The sequence below is a fragment of the Canis lupus genome, chromosome 3, assembly GCF_003254725.2.
Source record: "Canis lupus dingo isolate Sandy chromosome 3, ASM325472v2, whole genome shotgun sequence".
Lineage (NCBI taxonomy): Eukaryota > Metazoa > Chordata > Mammalia > Carnivora > Canidae > Canis > Canis lupus.
The window spans coordinates 27,769,287-27,790,585 of record NC_064245.1 but is presented as its reverse complement, the minus strand read 5'-3'; the positions used below and the strand labels follow the sequence as shown (position 1 = coordinate 27,790,585).

The 21,299-nt window shown below is 43.7% G+C and overlaps 1 protein-coding gene across 7 annotated transcripts in view; it reads right to left on the bottom strand.

Annotated features, from left to right (window-relative positions):
* Nucleotides 1-17,509, bottom strand: part of ARSB (arylsulfatase B) — a 187,361-nt gene extending 169,852 nt beyond the window's left edge. For 3 of the 7 annotated variants that reach the window (XM_025437166.3, XM_035714319.2, XM_025437167.3), the window contains exons 1-2: nt 17,147-17,507; nt 332-518 (exon numbers count right to left, since the gene is read on the bottom strand). In XM_025437166.3, the coding sequence (XP_025292951.1) occupies nt 332-518; nt 17,147-17,467 (508 nt within the window). In that variant the 5' untranslated portion in view covers nt 17,468-17,507. Of the gene's footprint in view, nt 1-331; nt 519-17,146 lie in introns of all 7 variants that reach the window. The other 4 variants (XM_049108349.1, XM_035714317.2, XM_035714318.2 and 1 more) reach the window with 3 other exon arrangements.
* Between the last annotated feature and the right edge of the window lie 3,790 nt (nt 17,510-21,299).

Sequence of the window (21,299 nt, the reverse complement as noted above, 5' to 3'; positions counted from 1 at the left end):
CTGAAATTTCTGAAAAATCAAGCTGTATGCCCTTTTGGTAATAAGGTTCTCCACGAGTACTACAGTCTCAGATGTGAAGATAGCAAATCTTCAAAGGCCCCAACATGGCATTTAATACGCTGGCAAAGGGAAGTGCCCCCTGTGGCGCTGCCCACCGTGCGCTGAGCAGAGCCGGGCGTGGAGGTGGTCCTAGGAAGCTGCCCACAGCAGTGCTGGCTGATTCATTCTGTGTTCAAGTTTCCAGTTATTTCATTTGATTACATTGGGGTGTGTTTTATGAGACGGTTGCAGCTCGGCTAAGTTGTAAAACGAACATGTGCATTTCCATTACCAAAGTAAGTATCAAATCCTCGGCGGGTTGGAAGGCATTCTTTCCGGTACATTCCCAGGTGCCACTTTCCGACCATATGGGTAGTGTAGCCTGCTTCTTTTAGAAGCTGGGGAAGGAGTTTTTCATCCAAAGGGACGCAGCTGGGCTGACAGGGCCAGATTATTTGGTGTTGTAAACCTGTGTGGATCTTAAAGAGATAAACATGAAATTATATATAGATGATCTGAAACATCCTGAACAAGCAGATAGAGTGGTTGTTTACTTTTCTTTTAAAAGATTTTATTTATTTATTCATGAGAGACATAGAGAGAGAGGCAGAGACACAGGAGGAGGGAGAAGCAGGCTCCATGCAGGGAGCCCGACACGGGACTCGATCCTGGGACCCCGAGGTCATGCCCTGAGCTGAAGGCAGGCGCTCAACCACTGAGCCACCCAAGTGCCCTTGGTTCCTTATTTTTTTGAACACATCTGCAGACCTGACGGTTTAATTCTATTCCTGTACCAGTTTAAGGATACTTCTGAATGGCACTTTACTCACTTACCCAAATAAGGTACTGGATCATAAACAGGATTGGAAAAAATGAATAAAAGCACTCTAATAAACACTAGATATTTCAACAAATATTTATCAAGGAATTATGTTAGAAACCATTAACTTAAGATTTCACTTTCTACCTCAAAGGAAAGGAACCATAACATGATGCGTGGATCTACGAAGGAAAAAGTATTCCAAGTTTTGTGCATGTGAGAAATGAGTGTTTGGTTTGGAAGGAGCCTCTGTAACCTTTCAAGATTTGGTGATTTTTTAAAGGGTTATTAAAAATCTAATGAAAGTAATGATTTGCTTTTCTTATTCCACTTTATGGAAACCATAATTTCATGTCAGTGACGGGGAAAAAAAAGCAGCCATCTGACCCACCTGTTGGGAGTGGTTCACACAATTATGCCCAGGGTGCAAGGACCACACAACAACCGTCCTTTAAGAAATGATCCCTTGTTGCATCTGGTGTGATATTAAAATAGAATATCCACAATGAAAAGGCTATTAAAATGATCCTTCCCTTTTTTAACCACCTGTCTGAGGCCAGATGTTCTTTACAAACTTTTACCAAAATAACATATTACAACAGATTATAACAACCTAGCTATCTTCTATTAATAGAAGACACATACAAAAACACAAAACAATATTACTCTTCTCAGATAATTCTCTTATTTTGGATAATATAGTTATTTTTCATAAGTTATTTATGTTAACATGTATTGGGATTATTACTGCTGTTTTTCAATGAACAAAAGTATTTTTAAATTTCTATTTTCATTTCTGATACGATGAATTTTGAAAGGTATAACCCACAGAAACATAAGCTCTTTGGGGTCTATAATAATTTTTAAGCACATGCAGAGGACCTAAGACCAAAAAGGTTGAGAATTGATGTTATAATGTCCAATAGTGGTCCCTGCAAGGAGAGAAATAAGGCATGACAGGGAGATGGTGACAGACGTGATTTTTTTGAGAGGGTGGCAAAAGAAAGGAGCTATTTGGGCAGCAATATGAATCATGTGATAGAGTAAGAGAGCCTTGCAAAAATATGAGGCAAGGATAATCTAGGCATAAGAAATAAAAAGTGCAAAGGTGAGATGTCTGGGTGGCTCAGCAGTTGAGCGTCTGCCTTCATCTCAGGTGGTGATCCTGGGGTCCTGGGATTGGGTTCCACATCAGGCTCCCTAGAGGGAGCGTGCTTCTCCCTCTGCCTGTGTCTCTCCCTCTTTCTCCATGTCTCTCATGAATAAACAAATAAAAATGTTTAAAAAGTGCAAGGGCCCTGAGACCTGAACTTGCTGGATGAGTTTGAAGGCCAGCATGGAAGCCAGTGTGGCCCTGTCACAGCTCCTGTGCTGATGGGTGCCAAGCCACCCCCCGCTGGGACACAACCAGGACACTCCCCAGGGGCTTCTGGCCTGGCCTGCGCAGCCACTCCCTTCCTGCAAACCTCACACCTCTTCTCCTTGTCCTGGCTTAGCCAGGGAGGTACTTTCCTTTGTACGAAGTGGGGGTAGGGTGTCATATTCAACTCTGCACTGGACACAGCTTTCCCTGGAAAGGCTAGGTACTCCTGATTTTCCTAAAATAAATGGAGCCCTGGGAACACAGAAGACTGAGAGGGCCAGTTCTCAATGCAAACTGCAACTCTCTGGCCTCCATCAGCTGTCATTGTGGGTAGCCAGCAATTATTAATAAATGGTAAAAGTGTGTTTGCAAATGATTTACTGGCTTTTATCATTTAAAGCAGAATGTATAAAGCTCAGGAATTAAATCCCATCCTTGTTCTATCTCCAAAGACATACCCCACATTCAACAAGTGCCACAGTAAGAACTGTAAGCATTGTTATTAATAACATAGCAAGCCTTCCCCACTACATTTCGCTTTGCTTTCTTGAGAGATGGTGTGGCATTATAGAGAGCAAGTCTGGACCTGCCCAGCAGCTGGCTGTGGTGTATATGAACACGACATAAACTGTTTACTGGAACTACCCCTCTATAGTTCTGCTGGCACTACTGAATACTGATTAATCACTGATTTTCTCAGTTCAAAAACTGGCTTACACAGACCAGATTCACAGATTTTTATTGTGGTTAAATGCATGGCAATAAACAGATACAAAGGGAAAGACAAAAAAAAAATTTACACTCACAATCTTTTTTTTAAATTTACGATAAGCTACTATTGAATAGCTTTCTCATAAGCTTTGACATTGCCTTGAATTTTATTTTCTGTGGATCTTTCCAGCACTTTGGAGTTGCACTTGCCATTGCTTCATTTACTTGTGTCTTTCCATATGTTTTTATAAGAATCATATAAAATATCTTAAATGTGAAATTAAAATGGGATTATTTTGCAGGCGATGGATAAGTTCACTACCTTGATCGTGGTGACGGTTTCACAGGTGTATACATATCCAAACTTATCAAACTGTATACTTAAATATGCGCGCTTTATTGCATGTCAATCACATATCAATAAAGCTATTTAAAAATAAAAGTGAGTTTAAGTTTTCTATTAAGATTTCTACACCTTTGGGGAGCCTGGGTGGCTCAGTCGGTGAAACATCTGCCTTCAGCTGAGGTCATGATCCCAGAGTTCTGGAATGGAGCCGCCTACTGTGTCGGGAATCTGCTTCTCCCTCTCCCTCTGTTCCTCCCCTCCCCTGCCCCTGCTCACTTGCTCTCTCATGCTCTCTCTCTCAAATAAATAAATAAAATCTTAAAAAAAAAAAAAAAGATGTCTATGCTTTTCCTAGAAATCACTGGACACCTCCACTAAGATATGTGCCAGATGCCTTCCACTTGCCTTCCAAATGCACATTCTGCTTCTGTCCTGCTCTCTGCCCTGGGAAGCTGACCTATGGGAACCAAATCATAGGCACCTCTGCACCTTCTGGCATCTGACTGGGTTCAGCCAAGGGGGACCCCTGACAAGAAATTAGACGTAGGGAAGAGATGAGTGGCTTTGGACTGCCAGACCATGCCTTTCTCTGTGCAGACCATCCTGAAGGCAGCCTTCTCTATAATGACACTCTTCATCGCTAGGTTCTTTCTTTCCTTTTCTTCTGGTCCAGGGCCAGCGGCTCCACTGGGTTACACACTATCACTTGTGTTCCCCTTACCCCAATTCACACATTTTTGAATAGCCCCTCTATATATAAACCTCCCTAAATCATCCTAATTTGAATGTGCCATCTCCTTCCAGCTAGGGTCCTGAATAATAAGGATACTACAATATCCAGGCCGGGGCAGGAAACATTGCTCTCAAAACACACACACACACACACACACACAACCCCAAATCATAGAAGGATTCTGTTCATGGTTAACAGCTTGAAATTTACTCAATAGAAAATTAATCCCAGGTCCAAAAACTTTATAATATATACTAATTGGCAACAGTGCAGGATAAGGAAAGACACTATTTTAGGGAACCCAAAAGACCCAGTGGAAATAAATGCTATGTGCAGATTTCTTTAAACGGAAAGCTCATCCATTACATGCACAGAATTAACTCTGATAGCTAGAAAGCAGTGCCAAGGGATGCTGTGAGATTCGGTTTTCCTAGTCCATGGGCATCAAGCCAGGTGGTCAGCTGAAGCCTGTTTCTATTATCTACAATCATATGGAGCAGAGAATTTGTTCTTTTCAATTCCCGAGAATTTATTTGACAGAGCATTTTTATGGCATTACTGGGGAAGTGAAAGCCAAACTCTGGATGACAGCCAAAAACATGTTTTTAGTCTGTTCAAACACTATTTGAAGTAGGGAAGCTGTAATGTGTAGAGAAGCAGTAAACAGGCAAATGCTGAGCTGGTTCCAACCGAGCACTTTAGTGCAGAACTACAGATCCACTCCATGCTTCATGGGGCAGGATGATAAGAGGACACTAATAGGAATCAACAAAAAAAGAACTGTCCTTTTGTAATAACAACAGCATCTAAAACAATTCCATTCTAACCCCAGTCTCTGAAGTCCAGAGAGCACGAATGAATGGAGAGGACTACATAATAATATACAAGAATCCAAAGGAGTTACTCTCTACCTACCACATGTGCCTATCTCTTCTTAATTAAACCAAAGCTTCTTTCAGAAAAAGCTCCTCCTAAGATTTCACTTAACTCTCAAGGATTCCCTGCACAAAGGTAAAGGGTCTGTAAAATCAGTGAAGGACCTGGCTTGTCTCTAGATTCTTTCCATGAGATGACTGATAAGAATCCCTGTGTGTTTGGTTGCATATAAAATTGATTTGATCTATGAGTTGACATGGGAGATATTACCAGCGTAGTCTCAAGAACTTAAAAGAGAAAGGCCTATCTCTTGGAGGGAGAGGGGAGGCGGCTGGCTCCCACCGTCAGAATTGCTCACTATTCCTTTTTAAGAGGTCCAGGCAGTCTATTGATTATCTACAGGATTTGGAAGCCCAGAGCACAGCATTTCAGCTACACTGATAATAAACTCTCCCGGGGGCTGCATGGATCGTGGCCACACATACGGCAGTGAGAGCTGTTTCTGCCCTAACTTAATAGCGCTTAGATAATGTCTAGTTGAACAGAAGGAAGATTCTATCCTATCAGCTAGACCTGTGCAAGATGACCTCATCCCCTCACTGCACCCACATATTTGTACACCACCTGCTACCGTACTTTAAAATTCAGAAAAGCAGGCAGCTCCACCCTCCCACAGTCCACACCAAAGGCCTGAGAGGGAAACTTCGTGACCGGAACACAATCACAGAACAAGCCAGGGGCCTGCCAGGAGTTCAGAATTTCCAGCCTATGTCTGAGCCAGCACACTACAGGTTTTAACCACGGTCAAGTACCACTCATGCCACCTTAGGGTTTATTCCTGGAGCTGCCCCACAGAACAAATGGATAGTGGAGAATCTGCTCCCTCCCCCCATAAGCCTTCTAAAAGCCATCAGCTGCCCATGCTGTTGAAGCCAAGAGCTACAGAACACACATTATGTGTGTTAGGGGCCTGACACTGCCATCTGGCCTGGTCTCCCAGAACTCAGGCTGCAGAGCTGGCTGGTGTCGCTGACAGTTTTAAGGGTCCATTTATTTTGGTGTTGATTAGCAAAGAGTGTAAATCTCTGGCTAAGCCCACAAAGGGATGTAGTTTATAAAAAGAATAAACAAGGCAAAAACTGTATCAGTGCCTTCCTCTGTTTAAATTATAAATCCAACCCAAAGCGCAAAATGAAAAGGAAAGGAAAATCTGGATGAAAAGAAATTTTTAGTCAGGTGATATGACTAAAGAAACAAAGAGTTTAGGTTCAGAGTGATTCTTGAAATAACAAACCTCAAAAATCAATCAGCAAAACAACAACAACAAAAAAACCCATAAGTCAATGGGTCATACTTCACTCAGCCCCAAACTTACTTCTTTATTTCCTCACTTCCAATTACGTGGGAAGTAAAATATGTAAAACATGGAATTGTTTCTTTAAAATATTTTCAATGCTTGTGGGAATATGGCTTCCAGATGCCCCTTCCCTTCTGGGAAAATGCTTCTTGGCTCCGGCTGGGCTTAGGGTAGATATCTGGCTTCAGTGAAAACAAAAGACCCATCAGATCAAGTCATCCTCGTGGCTCCCTGCACTAGAGCCCTGAGGTGTTTTAACAGTGGGCCTTCTTATCAGTCACTATGGACCCAACACAGCCTTTGTTCCTCTGCCTAAGGAAGCATGGAAAGAGAGGCTAACCAGTACTTTCTCTTCAGAAGTGCCTGTGGCCCCTAGACTGTGTGCTCCACTAACGTCACTCCTTGGATGCCACCACCAGAGGGTCCCATGAACACTCCCAGTGTGTGACCTACTTCTTGCCCCAATCACTCTACCTACTTCTTCGAGCTCTTCACTCTTCTTTGCCCCACTTCCAGTCTTAGAGTCCAGCGAGAGGTGACCAGGGGCAGGAGCCTACTGTCCACAAGGGAGGCAACCAGGTGGGGGGCTGATAAAGGATGGGCAGGCAGGGTGCCAGGGGACTAAAGAAAAGAAGCTGGGGGGGGGGGGGGGCGGGCGAAAGCATCCGCAGGGGGAATTCATTGCTCTTTCCACGCCAGCATGCAATGCCCTGCTCTGCCTGTAGCCACGGGTCTCAGCTGCTCACATTCTTAAAACGAACTTGAAGCAAGTCAACAATCACCCACAATGCTGCTGCCCAGCCTCCTTCCTCTATTTCCTGCCAAGGTCTTGCGTCAGGGGTGAGTAAGGAGCCCTGAGATGTCCTGTCCATTTATCAATGTGATTAAGAAAAATGTGACTTGGGTCCCCTAAGAATGAAACCTTGGAGTCATCTTTCATCACTTGTATCGCCTGCGAAGGTTACAGAGTTCTGGTGGAGTGGTCCCCTCAGTTCCCAAGGTGAGAATGTTCCCAGCTGAGGGCCCAAGTTACTTTCCTTACTTTTTTCCTAGCAGGAAGTGTTCCCACTAAGGCCCACTGCTATTGTTACCCTTTCATCTTTTCAGTTCTCTTGAAAAGACAGCAGGAGCCCTGGCATGTCAACCATAAGCAGCAAAGACAGGGAGCTTGAGCTCTCTCAGGAAACACTCGGGAGGTAGAGTACTTGACGCATTCGTTCACTTAGTTGTTCAACTCTGACTGTTTCTCCAGGCCAGGCACAAGCAAGGCAATCCTAAGGACAAGTCAGACTTGAGAATGAACAACCACATAAAATGTGTAGTAAGAATACAGAGGTGTAACAAATATTTTGTATTGAATAAAGTCAATTTGTAAGAATAAAGAAATTTAGCATTTTCAAGTCTTATGACTAAAAACACTATACAAATTCTATTAGAAAAGCTGGCAGGTTTTCTTTTTACAGACATCTTTATTACATATTTTTATTGGAATATATGTGACATATAACACTGTGTAAATTTAAGGTGTACTGCATTTATACATTGTGACATCATTCCCATTGTAGCAGTAATTACCACCTCTTTCATGTTACATAATCATCCTTTCTTTTTAGTGCTTGGAATCATTAAGTTCTAGTCTCTCAGCAAGTTTGAGGATTACAGTACTGCTGTCTATGTTGACATTAGATCTCCGTCTTATTTACTGCTTGTTGCAAGTCTATACCTTTAAATAACATCTGTCTTATCCTCTTACCCCTGGAGGATTTTTTCTTAAGATTTTATTTATTTATTCATGAGAGACACAGAGAGAGGGGCAGAGACACAGGCAGAGGGAGAAGCAGGCTCCTTGCAGGGAGCCCGACGTGGGACTTGATCCCAGGTCCCCAGGATCACACCCTGGGCTGAAGGCAGGGGCTAAACTGCTGGGCCACCCAGGGATCCCCCTCCCCTGGAGGAATTTTAAATTAATATTTCAATCCTGAGATTTTAAACAAGGGGAAAGCGAATATAAAATCTACTTCATTGTATGCACAACATACCTCTGAAGGATACCCAGAAACTGATAAACAGGAAGGAGGGCTGAGGACCAAGATGAAAAGGTCTGTTTTTATACATACCTCTATTTAAATCTCTTATAGGTGAAACTTTGAAAGGATTTCCCAACAACAATTTTTAAAATAAACTTAACTTAAAAAAGGAGGAGAGGGGGTAAAAAATTGAATTCCAACTGGAGTAACATGTAGACAAAGAATGCCACATGGCACTTAATTGTGGTTCCTTAACGTATGTTTACTTAGAATACTGTTCAATTAGAAACGTTCAGTAGAGAGCAGCTTCCACTGTAATATCACTATGAAAACCTAAGTAAGTTGAAGTTTAATATTTTATCAGGAGCAGCCAGTATGAGTACAGGGAGACCCTGCCTCCCCCTCTGAGCTCCGAGCAGGCTTTTCATACCCTCTTACACTAGTTCCAGCCACAGAGACCTTGTCCTACTTCTTAGAAACCGCTCACTGCAGCATGGAGGGCCTGCACTTGGTTGTGCCTTCCACTGGGTTACACTCTCTTTCCCAGTATCTTTGAATGGCTGGCTCCTCTTCTTTCAGGCTTCTGTCCCTATCTCCTTCTTGGAGATAATTTCCTGAGTCACTTAGCACTCTACCCACTTAATTTTCTTCTCTACATTTAATACCAGGACATTTAAATTCACCTAGCTTACTCATCTGTTTATAGGTTTATTTCATCCCCCCTTGGTCGCTCTTGTTCACCTCACCTCCAACAGACTACAAGTACCAGGGGATCCCCAGAGTAGAGCAAATGCCGGTCTAAACAGCTGCTCAATAAATATTTGTTGAATGAAGGAATGAATGAATGCATTTTACTTAATGCTGATAGACTGAAAGCTTTCGCCTAAGATCAGGAATAAGAAAAGGATGTCTACTCTTGCTACTTCTTTTTTTTTTTTTTTTTAAGATTTATTTATTTATTTATGATAGACCGAGAGAGAGAGAGAGGCAGAGACACAGGCAGAGGAAGAAGCAGGCTCCATGCCGGAAGCCCGACGCAGTACTCGATCCCGGGACTCCAGGATCTTGCCTTGGGCCAAAGGCAGGCGCCAAACTGCTGAGCCACCCAGGGATCCCCCACTCTTGCTACTTCTAATCAACATTGTACTGTAGGTTCTAGTCAGGGCAATTACGTAAGCACTCAGAATGGAAAGCATCCAGATTGGGAAGGAAAAGGCAAAACTATTTCTATTTGCAGATGATAGGATCTTGTATATAAGAAATCCTAAAGATCACACACACACACACACACACACACACACCCCTTTAGAACTAGTAAGTTCAGCAAGGTTGCAGGATACAGATCAACTGTCAGTTGCATTTCCATATACTAGCAATAAACAATTGAAAATGAAATTAAGAAAACAATTAACAAAATCCAGAAGAATAAAAACTTAGAAATAAACATAACCAAAGAATCGCAAGACTTGTATGCTAAAAACTACAAAACATTATTGGAAAGAAATTAAAGACCTAAATTAGTAGAAACATATCTCATATTCGTAAATTAGAAGACTTATATTGTTAAGGTGGTAAAACTCCCCAAACAGATTTATAGATCAGTGCAGTTCCTATCAAAATTCCACATTTTTTTTATAGAAAATTCCTATGGAAATGAAAGGGGCCCAGAATAGCCATATCAATCTTTTTTTTTTTTTTTAAGATTTTATTTATTCATGAGAGACACAGAGAGAGAGGCAGAAACACAGGCAGAGGGAAAAGCAGGCTTTCTGAGAGGGAAGCCCAATGTGGGACTCGATTCCAGGACCCTGGGATCACGACCAGAGCCAAAGGCAGCCGCTCAACCAGAGTCACTCAAGCGCCCCAAATCAGTCTTTAAAAAGAACAAAATTGGAGAACTCATATTTTCTGATTATGAAACCTACTACAAAGCTAGAGTAATCAGGATAGTGTGGTGCTGCCATAAGGATACACATACAGATCAAAAGAATAAAATTGTTTAAGTCCAGAAATAAACCCATATACCTATGGTAACCGATTTGTGACAAGAGTGGAAAAAGCATTCGATAAGGAAAGAACAGTCTCTTCTTTTAAAAAAAAAAAAAAAAAAAAAAAAGATTTTATTTAGTTATTCATGAGAGACACGAGAGAGAGAGAGAGAGAGAGAGAGAGAGAGAGGCAGAGACACACGCAGAGGGAGAAGCAGGCTCCCGATGTGGTACTCCATCCCTGGTCTCCAGGATCACACCCCAGGCCAAAGGTGGTGCTAAACCGCTGAGCTACCCAGGCTGCCAAGAACAGCCTTTTTAACATATTGTGCTGGAACAACTGGGCATCCACATGCATCCACATACCTCAGAAAAATACAAAAATTGGGACACCTGAGTGGCTCAGCGGTTGAGCATCTGCCTTTGGCTCAGGGTGTGATCCCGGGGTCCTGGGATCAAGTTCCACATCAGGCTCCCTATGGGGAGCCTGCTTCTCCCTCTGCTTATGTGTATGCCTCTCTCTGCGTGTGTCTCATGAATAAATAAATATTTTTAAAACTACAAAAATTAACTAAAAATGGATCAAAGACCTAAATGTAAGAGCTGAAGCTATAAAACTCGTAGAAGAAAACATGGAGGTGACTCTTTATAATCTTAGTGGTTTCTTAGATATGACACCAAAAGCACAAACAGCCAAAGAAATTAAGTTGAACTACATCAAAATTTAAAAGTTTTGTGCATAAAAGGGCACTATTAAGAAAGCAAAATGAAAACCCACAGGAGAAAATATTTGCAAATTATGTATGTGAAAAGACTCTAGCATCCAGAATATATGAAGAACTCGTACAACTCAACAACAAAAAGACAACTCAATTTAAAAATGGCGAAGGGTTTGAGCAGAGATTTCTCCAAAGAAATATACAAATGAGGGGATCCCTGGGTGGCTCAGCAGTTTGGTGCCTGCCTTTGGCCCAGGGTGCGATCCTGGAGTCCCGGGATCAAGTCCCACATCAGGCTCCTGGCATGGAGCCTGCTTCTCCTTCCTCCTGTGTCTCTGCCCCTCCCCATAAATCAATCAATCAATCAATCAATCAATCAATCTTTTAAAAATATATACAAATGACAAATAAGACATGAAAAGATGCTCAATGCTATTAGGGAAATGCAAATCAAAGGGACAATGAGATGCCACTCCATACCCACTGGGATGATTAGAAGGCTATAATCAAAAAGACAGTAACAAGTGCTGGCAAAGACATGGAGAAACCGGAACTCACATACGTTGGTGGGAATGGTGTATCTGCTATGGACACAGTTCGGCAGCTCCTCAAAAAATTAAACATAGAGTTGCCATTTGATCTAGCATTCTACTCCTAGGCATAAACCCAAAAGAGGTGACCAAAAAATATGTACATGGATATTCACAGCAGCATTATTCACAATAGCCAAAAGACAAAGTCTATCAACTGATGGATAAATAAAATGTTGGTATATCCATACAATAGAATATTATGTGACCATAAAATGGCTTGGTATATGTCACAATAGGGATGAAAGGATATCTATCATATAATTCCATTTATATAAAATGTCCAAAATAGGCAAATCTATAAAGGCAGAAAGTAGATTAGTGGTTGCCAGGGGCTGGGGGCAGAGGGCAATGAGGACGGACTGCTAACAGTTACGGGGTTTCTTTATGGGGTAATTGCAACGTTCTACAATTAGACAATGGCGATGGTTGCACAACTTTGCAGATATGTGAAAAACTGAAAAATTATACATTTAATATGGTGCATTTGTGGTATGTGAAATACAACTTTAAGAAGAAAATAGAGTATACAGTGCCTGGCTGGCTCAGTCAGTGGAGCATATGACCCTAGATCTTTGGGTTGTGAGTTCAAGCCCCATGCTAGGTGTAGAGATACTTAAAAATAAAGTCTTTTTAGAAAACAGAGTATAGGAAAATAGGCAATATCTTATGTTGCTGGTCGGAATGTAGATTGATACATCCCACTGAAATGCAATTTTGTAGGATTTATCAAAATTACTGGGGAACCTGGCTCAGTCTGTTAATCATCTGCCTTGGGCTCAGGTCAGGATCCCAGGGTCCTAGGATAGAGCCTGGCATTGTGCTCCCCGCTCAGTGGGGAATCTGCTTCTCCCTCTCCCTCTGCTCCTCCCCCTGCTTGTGCTCTCTCTCTTCCTCAAATAAATAAAATCTTTTTTTAAAAAATTACAAATTCACCCACCCTTAAACCTAGAAACAGTCCTTTTCTAAGAATTTATCCTGCAGATATATTCATGTGTAAAATGATAATATAGTGAAGGTACTGACTTCAGTTTTGATATATCAAAAGACTGGAAACAATCTACATGTTCATCATAATGTGACCAGTTAAATAAATTATATCCACTTAAAGTATTACACAGCCATAAAAATCAAGATGCTCTTTTAGTAATGATGTGGAATTATTTCAAATGTAAAATAAAACAAACATGTGAAGAGTATGCTATCATCCATATAAAAAGCGAGAAAAGGTATATCTATATATGTATTTGCTTGTATATGCATAAAATACTTTTTGAAAGATACATGTGCACAATTCAGATAGCACTGTTTGCCTCCAAAGATCAGGAACGGGATGCTTAAGGATCAAAACAGTGTATGTGTGCGTGTGCATATGCGCAGGGAGAGATATTCAGTAATTTTTGAGTTTTCAAACCATTATAGTTTCTATTTAAGAAGAAAAACAAAATATACATTTAAAATATTTTTAAAATAATGAATGAATGAGTCGTAGGGCCATGGTTAGGACAGTATACAGAGACCTGAATTCTAGTTCTGAACTTACCAATAACCATTTACCTCCTCTGCTGATCAGTCTCCCTATTGCCCGTTTGATCAAACTCCATGCATTTTTCACGAAAGTATGCAGGTTTAAAAAGGTTCCTATGTGAGGATTCTGAACAATTATATATCTCAATATAAAAGGCTGGGTCTTTTCCGTTTAAACAAGCTCCTGGCAGCAGAACAAGCAGCAACATTGTAAGGCACACACCATCGGGCAAGATTAATCTCTCTTCCTGCCAGTAGATGGGGTCAGTAGGTATGATAACACATATTTGCTCAGTTAGAAATCTGCTCTATGGGACACAGGGCCTTAGAGTCAAAGAAATGTAGAGCTAGAAAGAGCCTGAGAGTTCAGCCCAACTCCCATATTTTACAGATGTCAAAAATGATGTCCAGCAGGTCAGAGTCTGAAGACTGATGTGAAGACTGGAACCCACATCTCCTTATTCCCAACCAGTCGTCGTCACTAAATAATAAGCCAAAAACCTAAAACTCAGAATTTGGGGAAATTCAGTTCAATCAGTCCAAGCTTAGTTATCACTTTATACTTTTCTAATCTAAAGTTACATGACTTTGGGAAGGATGGGTCTCTAAACATTCTATCAAAGTTGATTATTAAGCTCACAGATATAAGTATTACAGTTCTTTCAAGTACCTAAATTTGAAATCATCAAATTTCCTCATTTTAGTGTCTAAATTTTTGCACAACACGTGACTCATTCAGAAATAAAACCTAGCTTTTGTCCCCCCTCTTCCCTTCTATGTGAAACCTACCCCTTCCTCCCCACTAATGCAGTCTAAAATGCTTCAGTACTTGTGGAACACAGCTGTTCTCCTTTGGTTTGTTCTCCTCTCCTTTGGTTCTGCACACCCTCAGCCACACCCAAGCACTAGCAGAGCTCAGCTGTCGATCGAGCAAAGTTTGGTATAAGCTTCAGATGGAGAAGCATTTTCCTCCCAACGTATGTATTGTACCTCAATAGCTAATGCTTTAAATGGCTCCTTTGGTTTGCGTCTGTAAGTTAAGGCCTTGGATTGGTTTGTTTGTCCTTAAAAGAAATAAAACTTTTCTGCTGATTAAAAAAAAAAAAAAAAAAAAAGATGCTTGCTAGCCTGAGGTAATTTGTAATTGGGTCTCCTGAACTCAGAATAAAACAGGAGTGAAAAGTCAAGCAAAATGTTTGGGGAGGCTAGCTTGCTCCACTGAGGGGTCTCTAAACTGTTCTGGAGTATGCGCAGCCTCTACCCTTCCTTCGCTTCTACCTACGGGCTACTCTACACACGTTGTTTCTCCAAGAAGCAATGGTGGTGAGTGGCAGAGAAGGATGTTTGGGGAACAAAAGCAGCCAATTATCAGAACAAGTTTTGTAAAGTATGGTGGTGTTTGCTTTCCTGTTCAAGTCTGTTGGAAGGGAGGAAGTTAAAAAATGAACGGCCTTCCCATTCTTCTGCAATTTTTCAATTCTCTTATTTCAGAGCAAATGCAGAACTAATTGGGGCAGATCTTGCATTCTCTTTCTTCTTTACTCAAATGCTCTCTTACTCTTAGAAAGTGTCCAGGGCGAGATCTGCCTTAGAGCATAGATTCCTGATTACACCTAACAGCCAAAGTTAGACCTGTGGAAAGTACTTAGAGCCGATGGTGAAGGGAGCCATCCTTTATCTCCAGAGCAAACCTTGGCTATAGCTCCTTCTCAGTCCTGTAGTAAAACTCTATCTTTTCTGCTCTAGAAGTCTTCAGATCACTGCGGAAATCTTTATCGCAAATAAACCTTCCCTTCTCTTGATCTCAGGACAACATGAGGTTAGGCTTGATCTGAGAGGCTACATGCACACAGACCTACTAGGGCAAGGTTCAAGCATATCTCGTGACTTGCACAGCAAGGGCTCAAAATATGCTTAATGAACAAACAATATGTATATAAGGAGGTATGCTTGGGTTCTTAAACAGTATTCATTTATTGAATTTAATATAATAGCCATAATCACATCGGGATCTTATAAAATCATCAATCTTCCTGAAAAAAAGGATACAATTTTATGGGCCTGAGATGACTTGTAGATGCAGGAGAGGCGCAGACCTAATTTTACCACTTTCTAGCTCTGTCATTCTTAACATGTAATCTAACTTCTTCAAGTTTATTTGCTCATCTGTAAAAGAGGATGAAAAGTTACATCTACCTCAGGGGTTATTTCAAGAATTTATTTTAAAAAAGGTCCAGCACTATGCAAATGTTGTTGATATTCTTATTTTAGCATACATCAAGCTCTCTACAAGTAGCATATCCCTGTTAACTACATAGAAGTTTTTAAAGGAAAGTTTTTAAAGATAATGTGATTACTTCACTCCTGTCAGATTGGCCTGTCAGATTCTTTTATCAAAAGAATAAGAAATAACAAGCGTTGGTGACAATGTGGAGAAAAGGGAACCCAGGAAACCCTCTCGCATGGCTGATAGGAATGTAAATTGGTGCAGCCACTAGGGAAAACGGTACGGAGTTTCCTCAAAGAAAATTAAAAATAGACCCACATGGGCAGCCCAGGTGGCTCAGCGGTTTAGCGCCACCTGCGGCCCAGGTGTGATCCTGGAGACCCGGGATCCAGGCCCACGTCGGGCTCCCTGCATGGAGCCTGCTTCTCCTTCTGCCTGTGTCTCTGCCTCTCTCTCTCATGAATAAATAAATAAAATCTTTAAAAAAAAAAAAAAAAAAAAAAGACCCACAGGGCCCAGCAATTCCACTTCTGGATACCAGAAGGAAAGGGCAAAGCAACCTGAGGAGAGGAAGGCAGCCCTGTGTTCTCTGCAGCATTCTTTACAGCAGCCAAGACGCAGAAGCAGCCTACGTGTCCATCCAAAGATAAAATACATAGTGGACTATTACACGGCCATAAAACAGGATGAACTCGGGATCCCTGGGTGGCGCAGTGGTTTGGCTGGCGCCTGCCTTTGACCCGGGGCGCGATCTTGGAGATCCGGGATCAAATCCCACGTCGGGCTCCCAGTGCATGGAGCCTGCTTCTCCTTCTGCCTGTCTCTGCCTTTCTCTCTCTGTGTGACTATCATAAATAAATAAAAATTAAGAAAAGAAAAAAAACAGGATGAACTCTTACCCCTGGCACGACGCGGATTGGCCCAGGGGGTACAATGCTAAGGGAACCGAGAAAGACAAAGACCCTGTGATCCCACCTATATGTGTGAACTGAAAAACAAAACAATGAACAAAGACAAGCAGATACAAGAAACAAGTCACGGAATCAGGGAACAGAGGGTTTCCAGAGGGCAGAGGCCTCGGGGGGCAGGGGAGATGGGGAAGGGTCGCGGCGCACACCTGCCGACGCAGGCCAGGTGGGTCACCGGCCACGGCGAGGCCACGGCTTCGTGCGGTGACAAACCACAGCTACACGTGGGCGGAGCCCGGATTATTTCATGATGTGTAAAACTAGAGTCACTGCGACGGACCCCTGAAGCTCCCGGGATACCACGCCCCCACCAGGCGACCCCGAGGCTCAGCAGCACAAGGTCCGGGCAGCCACGCGGGGAGGCTCACTGCAAACCCTCGGGCTGCGGGCAGGCGGGCGCACCGCAGCCCGCCCCTCCCCACCGCGCTCCTCGGGGCCTCTCCGCGGAGTCCGCCTGACCCCGGGCCCCGGACGGGCTCGCAGGCCCGGCAGCCGGCGCCGCCCCGGGAGCCCCTTCCCCCGCCGCACCTCCCGAGAGCGGGGGCGGCCCCGGAGCAGGTGGGCGGGCGGGCGGCGCTCAGGGCGCATGCGCAGAGGCGGCGGCCTGCGGCCCCGGAGCAGGTGGGGCGGGCGGGAGGCCGGCGCTCGGGGCGCATGCGTAGAGGCGGCGGCCTGCGGCCCCGGAGCAGGTGGGCGGGCGGGAGGACAGCGCTCGGGGCGCATGCGCAGAGGCGGCGGCCTGCGGCCCGGGAGGAGCGGCGGCGGCGGCCCCGCGCGGGGAGCGGCCGCCTCGCCCTGCCCGCCCCGCCCGCCCCCGGCGTCCCGGCCCCCGCGCCCTGCGGACCCGGGAGGTACCTGGTAGCGGCCGGTGAGCAGCTGGCTGCGCGAGGGCGTGCACAGCGGCTGCGTGTAGTAGTTGTCCAGGAGCACCCCGGCGGCCGCCAGCGCGTCCAGGTGCGGCGTGCGGATGCGCGAGCCGTGGAAGCCCACGTCGTGCCAGCCCAGGTCGTCCGCCAGCACGAAGACCAGGTGCGGCGGCCCGGCGGCCCGAGCGCCGGCGCCCGGCGGGGCGAGCAGCAGCAGCAGCAGCCGCAGCAGCAGGCGGAGGACGCCGGGGAGCCGCGGCCGCCGCGGGCCGGGACCTCCGGGCAGGCTGGCCGCCCCGCGCCCGCACATCCTTCGCGGCCCGCGGCCCCGCCGCCTGTGGCGCCCGCAGCCCCCGGCGCCGCTGGTAGAATCAGGAACTGGCGGCCGGGCCTGCCCCGCCCCCGCCCGGGACTCCCCCCCGCCCCCCCGCGGCCAGCGGAGCCCGGCGCCCCCGCCCCCGCCGCCTCCGACCCGGGCCCGGCCGCTACCGGGGGAGGGGCCGGCGCCCGGTGGGCTCGGTGGGGCCGGGCCGCGTGGCACCCTCCAAGAGGAGCAGCTGCGGTCTTTGCAGTGCCTCTCTCTAGTTCACAAAGCGCTTTCTTTAAGTCTCTCCACGACCTCGGTGACTGCGAATTATAAACACTGCACCCTCCTTTCCTTTTTCTTTTACAGAATAAGGCCGTTTGTAGTTGGTTCAACCTAACCCAGACTCATGATGTTTTAAGGGCCCTGGGGGAATCCTTTCTAGCAGAAGAGACTTGTCCAAGTGGGAGGTGGATGGAGAGGCAGACTCTAGATGAGGTTTCAGATTCATTTATGAAGAGCACACACACACGTGAAGCCACTTCCTCCTCACTACCCAAGAGGGGCCAAATGCACACTCCCGACTTGCGGTGCCCCTTCGAAGGGACGGCTTTGCTTAGGCTGCCCTGAGGATTTTGGGGGGTGTTGTGTGACCACTGAGCAGCTCATTAATTAGCTCGTCCGAGTAGGAGCCCCTTCAGGGCCTGGCTCTGACGCTTAAGTAGTGAACCAGGGAACTATAGTATCTAATTTGCCTGAAATCATCTGGATGGAAGGAAAAAATTTCCTTAACCACATGCACATTGAATTGGGAAGTTAGCCTTAGGACCAGCACATTCCCACTGCCATCCAAACGCTCTGCCTCTTCTATTCCTGGGGATAGACTATAACTATTTACAGTAGGGGGAGTGGATTATGCGCTGCTGTATCCTCTCAGGTTAGCCGAGTCTGATGCCGTGGGAACTATTTCACAGCTTTATAAGCTGTAGATAACAGATAGGAGTGGAAACTAGTTCTTGTTTATACCTAACACAAATGAATTCTATCCAGTGGAGTGACAATCCCCACTGCCACCGTGGAAAAACGTTTTGCCTCCACTTGCACATTTATTTTAATATTCATGATATGATCCTCGGGTTTTAACTAGTTTTAACACCTTACCAGCTTCCTCATTAGTAAATTAAAATCTTTAACATATATTCATTTCTATATTCGTACAAGGGTCATTATTGTTTTTGCAAAATATTAACATGGAGAGTTTTGCTCTTACATATATTTATTTTTATTTGCATGAGGTGGATTAGTTTATGTTACATCTACTTTTTTTTTTTTAAGATTTTATTTATTTATTCATGAGAGACAGAGAGAGAGAGAGAGGCAGAGACACAGGCAGACGGAGAAGCAGGCCCCATGCAGGGACCTCGACGTGGGACTCGATCTCAGGACTCGGATCACACCCTGGGCTGAAGGCGGCGCTAAACCGCTGAGCCACCCAGGCTGCCCAACATCCACGTTTAATCTCTGGTGGAATCGGTGGAATTTAGCACGAAAAAAAATTAAATTTATCATTAAATTCAAAAGGATAATTTTGAAGAGCTGTTTGATTATTATGTAAAAGCCTGAAATTTTCATTTAAACACCCTGTAAGAAATGATGAAGGCTTGAGAATTCTCCTCTATGGCCGTTGCATGTCCTTCTCCATAACCTTGCATGTTTCTCCCTACCCTTCCTGATAGAAATCAAATTGCCCAAACCAATTGAGCTGCTAATCTGCAGAAACAGTTCCTCCTTTGACCACCTGCTCCAGAAACTAGCTAAACTTGCACTGAGACTTCTCATATCTTGCATTTTTGAACAAAAATGTATAATTGTGCCCTGGAAATGTGCAAATGAGTTAATTAAAAAGAATTCATTTATTTGTATCTATTTATTGAACACATGATATGCAATACATGCTAGTTATTGTGAAATCTCTCACTTGGACTTTGGTGTTTCTTGATGACTAGATTCAGTGGTGGGTTTGAGCAGAAGTATCATACAAACAATGTATCTTTTTGATGCTTTTTAAAGATTTTATTTATTTACTCATGAGAGACACACACAGAGAGGCAGAGACATAGGCAGAGGAAGAAGTAGGCTGTCTGCGGAGTCTGGTGTGTGACTCCATCCCAGGACCCCGGGATCATGACCCAAGCCAAAGGCAGATGCTCAGCCACCAAGCCACCCAGGTGCCCCTTGATGCTTTGTATTAAAAAGGGCATGATGTTGATTTATTATTTGATCACTTTTTTAAGGCAGCCATTTATCCACTATTAAGTTACTATTTTCCCCTTGTAACTAATCATTATTTTACAGGGAGATACTTTGAGAATTTTTTCTATTTTTTCTAAAGCTTTTGCTTATTAGTTTTAGCACCCACTGATGCTTCTTGCTTTGATCTATTATTATTAGGATGGTTACTGAATGATGATTTTCTAATTCCATCATTCCTTCTATATTAATTACTTGTCAAGTAAGGAAGAAGTTTGCCTTCTCTCCCATTAATTTGTTTATTTAAATCACTATGAACTCATGGATTCTCGGGGTTTTTAAGAAGATTTTACTTATTTATTTTAGAGGGAGAAAGGAAGGGGTGGGGGAAGAGCAAAGGGAGAGGGACAAGCAGACTCCCTGCTGAGCAGGGAGCCCAATACAGGGCTCTATCTTAGGACCCCGGGATCATGACCCCAGCTGAAAGCAGAGGCTTAACTGAGTGAGTCACCCAGGTGTCCCCAGTTCTTGTCTTAATCAATGTGCTTTAATTATTTTAATCCTCAAATTTCCTTTGATTTGACCAATGGGAACCCCTTCAGTCTGGCTCTCGTATCCTTTTGGCATATCCTTTTTAACCTTTGAGCACTCCCTTGCTTTTTGGTACAAGATATCTAGGCCCATATTGTACTTTTCCTTCCCCAACCCTGGAATTAACCATTTCTATGAGGAACCCTGATTGCTTTTAGTGGAGGATGGCATCTAGAACCCAGTATCTGTTCTATAGGTGTGATCATTTCTACTGGACTGTCATTACTTCTAGGATCTCTCATCAAAGATAGCAACTAGATGTACGTAGTCATACATACATAAGTATGTATATATAGCATATTGATACACGTGAATAGGTATAAAACCGTGAGTTCATAGTCAATACCTCCAATTCTACTTCCCCCTTTCCAAATGTATATGCTTAGTACCAATTCTCATTGTTACCAGCCCTTAAAGTTCTATACTTTTTAATTTTTGACAATCTGATATGAGAAGTGGTTGGGACACCTGGGTGACTCAGCAGTTGAGCGTCTGCCTTTGGCTCAGGGCATGACCCCAGGGTCCCAGGATCGAGTCCCACATCGGGCTCCCTGCATGGAGCCTGCTTCTCCCTCTGCCTGTGTCTCTGCCTCTCTCTGTGTCTCTCATGAATAAATAAATAAAATCTTAAAAAAAAAAAAGTGGTATCTCAGGATAGTTTTGGGTTTCTCATTTTTCTTAGGAATAAGACTAAAAACATCATTTGATATCTGGTTTTGGTCTTTTCCCTGAATTTTAAGAGTTCTTTATGTACTAGAGATGTGACCTCTTTAACTGTGATATGTATCAGAAAAATGTTTCTCTAAGTTTGTCAACTAACAAATATTTTGTTATGGTGTTTTTAGATATGCCAAAGTGATTTTTTTTAACCTGGTAAAATTTATCAATTTTTTTATTGCACCTGGATCCTGAGTCATGATTAGACATTTCTAATATTAAAGTTAAACTAAAATTCACCCATTTTTTCTTCTAGTAAGGTTTCAGCTTTCATATTAGA